We start from the raw sequence: 12,305 nt of genomic DNA on the forward strand, positions 1-12,305 counted from the left end.
ATATTTAGCTCTTAATATCACTGTAAGAATTAAACAAAATAATGAATGCACGTTTTCTAGAACTGTGTCTTGCATTTAATAGATATTCGGTAAACATTAGTTCCTTTACTTTTTCCTTCTTTTTATTATCCTTTTGTACCTTTTTATTCGCATAGAGAAGACAAAGTAATGCACTTTGCTCCTTATTTTATTTTTCTTCTCTTCAACATTTTATAGCATATGAGCACTATGTTTAATTACATTATTATGATTGTTGTACTTTTGTTTGACCATGCAATTAGATCTGTTATTTGTACTAGCTCTCAGTTTAGGCTTAATGCTTTATTTAATTAAAAGCTGCTTTAGGGAAATACACAGTCAGTTTGGGCCTGGGCTTCCCAGTAGGAATCGGTTGACATTATTGTTATCTTTCCATATATTCAATAAAAAGCTCTTGTTGGAACATTTATTGTGTCTTTGTGCCATGTTTATAATCTCTAATTATAGGGAAGTTCATTCAGAGTCAAAGGATTATAGCATGTTTAGAGCTGGAAGATACCTTAGGGTCTATTTCTTACAGTTTTCCTGTTGTGTAGTTGAAGGTTCAGGGATCCTGAGAGAACAAGTCCTTTGGCAAACATGATGTAGGGAAGGGGAGAGCAGAGATCAAAGTCCAAGTTTCTTAGTCCCCAGTGGCTTGTTCTCTTCACCCTAGTATGATCTGGCTTTACATTTCCATGAACTCTAGTTATATAATGTTTAGATCTCTTCTGAGATTTACTGTCACAGCTCATTCGAACAAAGTCTGATTATACAGCTGTTTGTTTTTTTCTAAGACTCTTTGTCTTATTTTCCTTATCAAGAAGCTCTGGATTAAGTCATCTGATTGTTGCTAATTTCTCCCCCAATAAATCACTACGGTTATTTGGAATGCTGGTAAATTGGGGCAACCATTTTTTTCTTATATAATTTTAGTATGAAATTTGAATCTGAATTCTAGAAGCAGAATCCACAATCTAAATATAATAACTTGCTAAGTTTTGTTTGTTGCTTTTTAAAACTTCATCTCTGAGAAGTAGAGGATACCCTTTAGGCAGGAATGTTAGTGTCATTTAAGTCTTAGGGACTGAAATATTACCTCAAAAATTTCTCAAAACTTATCAGAAACTTTGCTCCAAAACATACTTAATGTGAAATGTTTTGTGTATTACAGGAGCTTTAATAGTCTTGAACAATTACAGTCCAACAAGTGTGTGTTTTCCAAATTTTAATTAAAATTAATTAAGTTTAAAAGTTCATAACCTAACTACTGCTCCGATCATTTTTAATTTGGGATGTGTCTTTTGTTTCCATTTGAATGCTTATTATTGAAAGGTATTCTCGTTAATTTGGGAGCTACCCGTACTTGAAGGTAGTTATTCTTCTGTCATTGCCAATGAACTGCTTGTTTGATAATTAAGATTTTTTTTCCTCTGTCATTTTTCTAGTTCAGTGCCTCAGATTGTGGGAACAAGAAGTTCTGTATTAGGAGTCCTTTGAACTGTGACCCAGAGAAGGAGGCTTCCTGTGTCTTCTTATCCTTCACAAGAGATGACCAATCGGTGATGGTTGAAATGAGTGGCCCCAGTAAAGGCTATTTATCCTTTGCATTGTCTCATGACCAATGGATGGTTGGTACCTCTCACTTACATAAGTGGTAACAAAAGGAGAATCACGGCTGGGCGCAGTGACTCATGCCTGTAATCGCGAGCACTTTGGGAGGCTGAGGAGGGTGAATTGCGGGGTCAGGAGTTCAAGACCAGCCTGGCCGAGATGGTGAAACCCCATCTCTACTAAAAATACAAAAATTAGCCAGGCGTCATGGCGGGTGCCTGTAATCCCAGCTGCTTGGGGGGCTGAGGCAGGAGAATCACTTGAACCTGGGAGGCAGAGGTTGCAGTGAGCCAAGATTGCGCCAGTACACTCCAGCCTGGGTGACAGAGCGAGACTCCATCTCAAAAAAAAAAAAAAAAAAAAAAAAAATCCAAAAGAACCCCCCAAAAACCAAAAGGAGAATCACTGAAGGTGTTTGTTCCAGGGTCAAATGATCATACGTAAGGGTGGAATAAGAAAGGAGAAACTAACTTAGAACAGATTCTAAGTTAAACAGCTTTGAGTACTGTGTGATTTTAACAGTTTGACAATTACTTCCAAGAACAGGCTGTCCTAAGGAAAGTTAGGAAGATCATTTTATTTCCAGTGTATTTGCTATTTTATATGTCTATCTCTTTGCGATAAAGCAGGAAATACAGTTAAGAAAAGTTTTTCTACGCAAAATGTCGTGTTTTTTGTAATGCTTTTCAAACCAGAATTATTTATTCACGTGGCCAGAACTAAAGCATGTGTTCCTGCTCTTGGTGTCCTATTTTAGTAGTCATCAGTGCATTTCCTAAACAGAGAATTAAACTTGTATATCCAGGTGGCATGTATTACAGTAGGCTCCTTTGTCAAATCAGCAGAAGGCAGCATTTATTTTAAGCAGATTCTCACTCACCCTGGGTAGTGCTGAAATGGATTCAGTGATTCTGTAGGTGGCAGCCTTGTGCTGTGGTGTGGAAGAGCAGAGGCCCGCATAAGCACCTCGGTTTCCTAGGAAGCAGGAAGAGTATTGTGGCCAGGACACATATAAGTCCTGTTCAAGCAGAGTGGGCCTGGGGTATAGGGAGGACCAGAAATGGAGAAAGCCCCTTATTAACACAGGCAAGGGGTCTTGTCCTGAGGGTTTTCTTCTTATCAGGATTTAAACTTAACACCACCTCTTTAGGGAATCATATTTCAGAAAAAGAAAAGGAACTCTGACATGGCTGTAATAGAAGAACTAATGCTTATCCTGAAAATACTCTTGATCACATTGGTCCTGGAGCAGCGTTTGCAAGTATTGTAGGACACTGGATGTAACTAACTTTCTTTAATAGGATACCATTTCAGTATGTATGCATGACCTACGTATTTCGCTAGACACCTCTGGAATGCACTTGCCATCCTCTTTCATTCAACAAAAGATATACCTTAAGTCTGTGAGATACAAAAGATATCATGTACTTAAAAAAATAACATAAGAAATAATGAATCCTTCCCCTTCCAAGTTGCTTGTATAGGGAATTTTATACTTGCTCAGCTGATGCGGTGATTGTTCAAAACATTTTCCCCACTTCCTTTTGTGATTGCCATCAGACCTGTAGCATGTTCTTTTGGATATTCTTAGTGTTGGTAAAAATGAACTACATTTAGTATATAAGGTGAATGAGGTTGAGTTAAAAATAAAGTGTGACTATAAAGCAATAATGATAGGTGGTGTAGTGCTGCTGTCATGTGAATGTGATAAAATTGGCTAGAAAGGAAATTCTGAAAATGAGTCCAAAAAGGATTAACCTGTTGAATGAATGTATATTTTAATTAAGGTTCATCTCTGAGTTACAGCACTCATTTAGATATATGCTCTAGTCACTTAAAAAAAAAAAAACAAACAAACCAAACACCCAACTTATTCCAGTCACTTTATAGCCAAAATTCATGCCATAGTGTATGGATACATTTCCTTTTACTGGTTACATAAAACCTGTAAGCAAGAGGGAAAGACTATTACTGCATTCAGTATGGTAATGAGTAGCCCACAGGTAGGTCAGTTATTCTGTTCTAAATTGTAGGCATTGATGGCACAAAAGCATTTATCTCTAATTCAAGATATATTTATCTTACTTAGAAATCTTATCTGTTTCCAGTATAGTACTCATCAAAAATGTTTACAAAAAAGACTTAATTACGCAGGTGCAGTTGATTTACAGAGCAATCCTGTTTAATGATTAAAATAATCTGTACACCTGTTTGCCTAACTTGGGGGAAATGAATCATCCTCAAAATATATTTTTTAAGTGGTTATTTCTATTTTTGGTTATACTTTTGAAACTTTCGGGTATTTTTGTGACCTGCTGTTCCTTTGGAGTGTATAATGTAAATTTAAATACTGAAGGTATCTGATGTCACGAATACTCATTCGATAACCAAATTATACCCGTTTTCAATTTGGCTTGTAAATTAATGTTAGCAATTATTTTGGTATGATAGACCTCATCACTAAAATCAAAATGTGTAATTTACCCTATTTCTGATAATAATGACTTGCTAATGTGTGAATTTTAACCGAATTTCCAAGTACAATAAGTCCTTACTGAATGTCGTCAATAGGTTCTTGGAGCCTCTAACTTTAAGTGAGGCTACATACAGCAGTCCCTTGAATAATATCATTTCCTTCAATATCGTTTTGTTATGACATTGATGAGGAAAAAAATATTGGCCATGTTGTATGTTGTTTTGCTTAAAGTCACAGTTTTCAAGAACTTGCCTATGACTTTAATTGAAGATGTACTGTACATGCCTCTTTCCTATTTGAGATATTTTGTTAAATAATGTAAAGTCTATCAAGTATGCACTTTATTAGCTTCCTTCCTTCCCCTTCCACTGTGCTTTATCATCTTACTCCATACATGATCTCTCCATGCCCCAATTCCAGGATGTCCCCAATCCTGAACTCCCTTGGACTCCAGACTTTGATTTCCAGCTGCAGGCTGGTCTCATCCAGATGTGTGTTCCTGGACAGCACAAAGCAACATCTAAAAGACTGAACTTTTTATTATGCCTCCTGATGTCTCCTTGTCTTCCCCATTCTTGGTGATCAGCAATGTCAGGAAAGCAGCTACCATTGTCGATGGCTTGCTTCTTGTTGGGTGCTGTCCTAGGCAGTTTATAAACACCTCATTTACTGCTGCCAGCATCTTCTCTGGTATTCAGAGAAATGTTGGTTGTGACTTGGATTCCTTCCTTTCATCCATCTCTCAGATCCTTCCTCCTGCCATTTCCAACTTTTTGTTTTGAAAAGTTTTAAACCTCAATAAAAGTTAAAAAGATAGTACAATGAACACCCATAAGTCCTTCACCTAGATTTGCCACTTTGTCTCTCTATTTCCGTCTATCTCAGTTGATTTATGTGGTGTATATAAATACATATTTTTGTCTTGAATTATTTGAAAGTAAATTATAGATAATCATGACATTTCATCTCTAAGGTTTTCAACATGTGTCTCCTAAGAACATGGGCATTCTACAATTACCGCAATATTTTTATCACATTAAGAAAATTTAATAATGATATAATACTTTTATGTAACATACAATCTGTATTCCAGTTTTCCCAGTTGTCCCAATAAAGTCCTTTGTTTTTTAAAAATATTTCTTATTCAGGATCCAATCAGTTATTACTCAGGGCATTTAGTTGTTATATCTCTTGGATCTCCTTTACTTCAGAACAGTTATTTTATCCTTTTTCCTTTTTATAAATTAAATTCAGGCCAGTTATTTGTAGAATATTCTACAATTTATATAATAGATTTGTGTTAAGACTTTTTGGCACAAATGCTACATAAGGGATATTATTTCCACATCAGTGCATTATTTCGAAAGTTTCATAATGTCCAATTGTTCTATTATTGATGATACTATGTTTGATCACTGGTGTCTGTCAGATTTCTGTACCATGAAGTCTATTTTCTTTTTGTAATAAGTAATATGTGGGATGATACTTTGAGTCTGTATGAATATTCTGTTCCCCAATAGCCTGTAACTAGGTTTTTGCATTTATTGATGTTTCTCGTATGAATCAGTTGTTACATTTGTGGTTGCAAAATACTGATCATCTAACTTACTTCTTAGCTGACGTTTTTATGAAAATACGAGTTTTTTTTTCTCTGCACTTACCCTTCCCTTTTATAGTAACACTATGGACTAATGGGTTTCTTTTGTCCATTGTGTTGTAGTTCGTTACCACCATTCATTCTTTTAGAGGGTCATATTGACCCAAATGTGGCCAATGGGAGCCCTTTCAAGCAGGCTTCTGTGCCCTTTTGATGTCTCTACCACTTTTGAGCGTATCTTTGTTTCTGGTGTAACAAAATGTTCTCCATTCATACTTTCATGCATTTCATCATTTCTCAAAAGGACTTTATTTCCTTTTAGTAGGAATAGTATCTAGAAATCAAGATTTGGGTACTAATATGTTCATTGCTACTGATCTCCCAGGTACTTCTGATTCTATCTTTGACACACCTCTTTCATTCTCTTTATTGCATTGTCACTATCTCTGATTTGGCTTGTAGCTGTACTGTCTGCTTCCTGGACTGCTCCAGTAACCTGTCATTAGTCCCCTTGCTTCCATGATTTCTTCTTCCATTTCATCCTTCATACAGCCATTGGAATTTTCTCCCCAAGCCACATTTAAGATCGTCTTGGCTGGGCGTGGCGGCTTATGCCTATAATCCCAGCACTTTGGGAGACTGTGGTGGAAGGATTGCTTGAGCTCAGGAATTCAAGATGAGCCTGGGCAACATGGCGAGACCCTCATCTCTACAAAAAATTCATAAAAAATTAGCTGGGCTTGGTGGCATGCACCTGTGGTCCCAGATACTTGGGAGGCTGAGGTGGGAGGATCACTTGATCCCAGGAGGTCAAAGCTGCAGTAAGCTGTATTTGCACCACTGCATTCCAGCCTGGGTGACAGAGCAAGATCCTGTCTCAAAAAAAAAAAAAAAAAAAAAAAAAGGAAAAGAAAAAAAATTGTCTCAAAAATATCCCTCCAAACCTTTGGCAAAACTTCAGTAATTATAGAAAAGCTATTCTTTTTCTTAAAGCATGGTGCTCACTACTTTGGGAATACTTCTGGAATTTTCAGCCTTAGAGCTTTCTTTTTATCCTTTACGTATTTTAGCTAGCAAAACTAGCTGTTTCTTAAAATTTTCATATTTCTATATCATTGGTCCTAGAAGTTCTTCAACTTGGAAAACCTTTCCTTTAATATCATCTTTACCTTGTCCTCCTATAAATATGTTTTATCTTCTAAGGTCTGCTTAATTACTCTCTTTTCTGGTAAGCCATTTTCAATTCTCTGGCCATACATAATTTGTCTTTTTGTGTCACTTATTCTATCTGTCTGCCTCATTAAAACATAGCTTTAGGTTGTAAGAGCCATATTCTTATAACAAAGTCATCTTTGTTTCTCCCACAGTGTCTGGCATAATGTTTTCTCATAGGATGCTCTCTAAATGCTTGACTTGAGAGAGGAAACTGGGGAGAGAGCTTCATTAAAACCCAGGGATTTGGTGGAAGTTCTTATATGGTGTACTTTTATGCTTTCAAACTTGAGGTTTCTAGAACTGCCTGGAGCCTGAGGTTGCAGTAGCACCTTCACTTACTCTTCATTTGGAATAGTGAGGACTGAGAGTTACCTGCTCTCTATCCCCATCATCTTCTCCATTATTTGGGAGGTCTACTTGTATTGATTTTATTTGCTTTCTTATCCTCAGTTTGCCTCAAATCAATCATTATTTGTATTAATTTTTTTTATGTAACAAAAGAATTTCTATGTCTCATTCATGATATTCTAGAAAACATGCATTGTTTAAATCAGGGTTCAGGCCTAGCATGGTGGCTCACACCTGTAATCTCATCACTTTGGGCAGCTGAGGCAGGAGGATTGCTTAAGCCCAAGATTTCAAGACCAGCCTGGGCAACAGGGCGAGAATCCATCTCTACTTTTTTAAAAAATAAAAAATAAATCAGGGTTCAGAAAACGTTTTCTATAAGGACCAGATAGTAACTATTTTAGAGTTTGTGGGCAATATGGCCTCTGTTGTAGCTACTAAACTCTGTTGTAGTATAAAAGCAGCCATAGATGATATGTATATGAATAAATGTGGCTGTGTTCCAATGAAACATGGACATTGAATTTCAGTTTGATATATTTTCATTTGTCATGAAATATTCTTCTTTTCACCACTTAATTATGTAGAAGTCATTCTTAAACTATGAGCTGTATAGAAACAAGCTCTAGGTTGAATTTGATTTGCAGGCCATAGTTTGTTGACTCCTGGTTTAAGTCATGATTGCTCCAAATTTCTTATCTTGAATTGGGCTAATTCTGATTTTACTGTAATATGTGTAACAGTACATAATTGCTTTGCTAAGAGTATATCCTTGAGAGTTTTCAAAAGTGGAACATTTAAAAATAAAGTTGAATCTGAAACTATAGAAATATGTTAGAATCTAATATTGGAATTTATAACAAGATTTGTTATAACCGGGTAGTCTTGGACCTTGTATAAGGAACTGGATGACTAACCCACATAAAGAACCTTGTTAGATAGTTTATGGAGAAACCAAGTGAAAGACCAAACCATGGACAATAACTTAAAATCAAGATTATTCCTTTGTACCATTGTTTAAATGTACTTTGAAGTTACAGTCTGCTTCTTTTTTTGGTATTCTTTTTCATTCTTTTTTCCCCTATTAATTGACAGTCTGTTTTTTGATTATCACTTTATTTTATTCTATTTTATTTCTATTTTTTGGAGACAAGGTCTCCCTCAGTTGCCCAGGCTGGTGTGCAGTGGCATGATCATGGCACTCTGCAGACTTGACCTTCTGGGCTCAAGTGATTCTCCTGCCTTAGCCTTCTGAGTAGCTGGGACCACAGGCATGCATCACCATGCTTGGCTGATTTTAAAAAAATTTTTTCTAGGACGAAGTCTCACCATATTGCCCAGGCTGATCTCTAACTCCTGGCTTCAAGAAATCCTCCTGCCTTGGCCTCCCAAAGTGCTTGAATTATGGGTGTGAGTCACTATGCCTGGCTTGATTATCACTTTAAAGAATAAGATCTAACTTTCAGAGTTAAGGATTCTTGGAGACTAAAGGATAGGTAAGAGGTAGACTAATTCCTCCTTGAGTACAGGTATTTTTACCTCAGTTATATAGCATTAAATCTATTGAATATGTACACTGTGTAGCAATATTTCTTTACAGTGTCTTCCATCTTAGAAGTTACCAAAAAATATCCAGTACAATGTGGTGTATTTGGTCATTAAAGTGTGTAGGATATAGATGTTTATAAATAAATAAATATCTGGAATATTGGTTATGGTAAGTTAATTGAAAAAAGATAACAGAACTCTGTATTTTCCCATTTGGGAAGGAAAAAATAGGTATAATACAAATAGGTTTGGATGAATATACATGAAAATATTAAAGTGGTGTTCGATTAGTGATGGGTTTATGAACATATAAACGTTATATATCTATCTTAATCTATTATTTTACACTGAAATTCTATTCCTTTTGTATTATAACAAAATTATTTGCAACTCGCAAATTAGACAACCAATTCTCTAGAATTCATAGCATCATTCACGATTCAATAAATTATGTTTTAAAAGCATCAAATAATACTTGGTTTCCTGAGGTACTTTTTTATAAAAAGAAAATAAAATGCTGAAATTCCTTTGAACTTTTTTTTTTCTCATTCACAATTGTTTTTCAGGGTGATGATGATGCATATCTGTGTATTCATGAAGATCAGACTGTGTACATCCAGCCTTCCCATTTAACGGGGCGAAGTCACCCTGTAATGGACTCCAGGGTAGGTGTGAAAATTCTGGAACCTCCACCTGAGACTCGCTTTCCGGCTGTGTGGCTATCACTGGCATGGCTGTGCTACTAGATCGCCTCCAACCCCCACAGTTACACCTAGCCTGAGCGGGGGCCTGCCAGCAGGGCTCCTCTCGTAATGATCTCTGAGAAACTTTTCTACACTTCAGAAGTTTCTCTTGTAGGAAAACATGAATTCTTGCTTGTGTCACTTCCATCCTTTTGGTTGTTATCTCACAAAAAAGTACTTTGTGGTTTATTAAGATGGTCAGGGCATCAGCTTCCTTTCAAAAGCTTACAGACAGGTTTCTAAGAAGAGGATGACATTAGTGACAAAATTTCTTGACTAGTGAGAAAGAGGAGCACATTTGGCGAAGGCTGGAGATGCCTTGGACAGTTGTCTTAAGTGCCCTTCGTTGGCATGTGTATTGAAGGTGGGCTATTTCTGGTACAAAAGTGTCCTTTTTGCAGGACAGTTGACAAGCAAATGAGCTCTGAAAGAGCAGTAGCTATCACTTAATGACAGAGCAAATGAGCTCTGACTGAGCAGTAGCTGTCATTCAATGACATAACTGTGCACAGCTTTCCCATGGGGCTGACTCCCATGGCTGGTTTGAACTTCTCCCCAGTTACATGTTGCATTTTGGCCCCTAGGGTAGTACTCGTTAACTGTTTTTTTCAGTGTTTTTGATTGTATACTCGTGGCCAGATGGAGTTAGTACATCTGCTAAAATTTCTAACCTAGGTAGAGGAATTGTGGGGTTCTGGCTCAAAGTAAAAATAATATTTTTCCTTTTTGCCAAATGGGATAAAGACAAATAAACTGGGAGAAAACGTTTCTTGTTCTCTTCAAAGCGGAAGTGGAAAAACAATGACACTGCAGACAAAGCATGCACATATGATCTAGAGAAAGGAAACCGAACAGGGCAGGATTTTGATCATATCTTATTTTTAGCAAATCTTTGGAAAGTGCTGAGAAGACCCATTGTGTGTGTTTATAGGATACCCTTGAGGATATGGCTTGGAGGTTGGTGGATGGTGTTATGCAGTGTTCTTTCAGAAGAAACATTACCCTTCCTGGAGTTAAGAATAGATTTGATCTAAACACAAGCTATTATATATTTCTAGCAGATGGTGCAGCTAATGATGGTAAGTATATTGTCAAGCTGTCTTTTCAAGTATTTTCTTTTTCTCTCTTCTTCCCTCTCTTTCCCCCATTTTTGGAAAAACTACTGTAATTGCCCATTTTTAAGGCACACACTTTCCTATAAATGTCAAAATTTGCCAGAAACTGGATAAAGGAAGAAAAATTTTGCTGGAAACAGAGGTAGAGTGTCCACTGTGTTATGAGACAACACTGCTCATGATCAAAATGGCTTCTGATTAGTAAAATGCGTGTGACCAGAAGAACTATAAATACCTAATAAGAAGCCATTTATTTGGGCTTCCCTGAGTGTAGTGATAGTAGATTAACATTGCAGGGGACCTAGAAACGGTACCTTTGGGGTTGTTGCAAGAGATATTGGCTCCTGTGGGGAAACTTGCCCAATATGAATCTCAAATCCTTAGACCTGAGCTTTCTCTAGGGAGGTGGGGAGGGGAAAGAGAGAATAGCTCCTGGACAGCTGAGTAAGCTGCTGTGAGACCTCCCATTGAGGGGAGAATGCCTCCCACTGCCCTGGGTGTGGTATGTTTCCTGTCTCACATCTTTCTACATGACTCTGATGCCAAGTACAGCCTAATGTAGTTTTATGAGTCTGAATCTTTATTCTCAAGAAGGCTACCCTGGTGGATATTGCAACACATATTAATAGGAATAATTCGATTTTGTTTGAGGTCTTGGCTAATGGTTTTTGAGGAACTGCAGGAAACGCCAATGTCGTATTTAATGACTCATCTCTTAGGAGATAACACTGCGCCAGAACTTTGAGAATACAGCCCACTTTGAAAATGGTGAGAAGGTAGATGTCTACAGTAGAGAGACAGGGATGGGGTAAAGGAAAGGAAGAACAGGAAATGTGATACAGGCAAATTGTGAAAAGCCTACAATTCTATCATGTGTTTAAGACTTTTTAATCTTGGTAAAGCAGACTCTCAAAAAGTTTTGAAGCAGGATAAAATATCTGTTTAATGTTAAAATTTAGGAACATTTAAATTAATTAACTTGCTTGTTTTTATTTATTTTTTTAGGTGAAGGAAGAATGCTAAAGGAACATTTTTAGATTTAGATATAGGCGACACATGTAGTTACCTTAGTCAAATCGTTTACTCTTGTTTGTACCAGCAACACCAAATATGGCTTGAAAATAATTTCTTAATATGACTTGATAATGAGTAAAAATTTCTTAATATGAGTAATAATTTCTTAATATGGCTTGATAATGAGTAAAAATTTCTTAATGTGAGTAATAATTTCTTAATATGGCTTGATAATAATGAGTAAAAATTACTCAGTGCTTACTGAATGCGAGTCAGTGGCTAAGCATTTTAGATAGATTCTTCATTTTTATCTTCATAAAATACAAGCTAGAAATGTACTATTATTATTTGGAGGAGGAAATTTGGACTTAGAAAGGTGAAGTAATTTGCCCAGACAAGTAAACGATGCAGTTGGAATTTGGCCTTTAGAGCCTATGTATTCAGTACTTTAGAACATGGGAAATGGGCTGGGTGCCTTGGCGCATGCGTATAATCCCAGCATTTTGAAAGATCAAGACAGGTGGATTGCTTGAGCCCAGGAGTTCCAGACCAGCCTGGGCAACATGGCAAAACCTGGTCTCTATTCAAAAAAAAAAAAAAAAAAAAAAATTAGCTGG

At 36.7% G+C, this 12,305-nt stretch overlaps 1 protein-coding gene across 8 annotated transcripts in view; it reads left to right on the forward strand.

Moving 5' to 3' along the window:
- Positions 1–12,305, forward strand: part of FRRS1 (ferric chelate reductase 1) — a 67,784-nt gene that overhangs the window by 35,121 nt on the left and 20,358 nt on the right. For all 8 annotated transcript variants that reach the window (XR_013413603.1, XR_013413601.1, XM_028844175.2 and 5 more), the window contains 3 exon segments: positions 1,467–1,649; positions 9,383–9,481; positions 10,491–10,638. Coding sequence is in view for 6 of the 8 variants with exons in the window: in XM_028844175.2 (XP_028700008.1) it covers positions 1,467–1,649; positions 9,383–9,481; positions 10,491–10,638 (430 nt within the window). In the remaining 2 variants the exon portion in view is untranslated.

This window comes from Macaca mulatta, chromosome 1, assembly GCF_049350105.2.
Source record: "Macaca mulatta isolate MMU2019108-1 chromosome 1, T2T-MMU8v2.0, whole genome shotgun sequence".
In the NCBI taxonomy this organism is placed as follows: Eukaryota; Metazoa; Chordata; class Mammalia; order Primates; family Cercopithecidae; genus Macaca; species Macaca mulatta.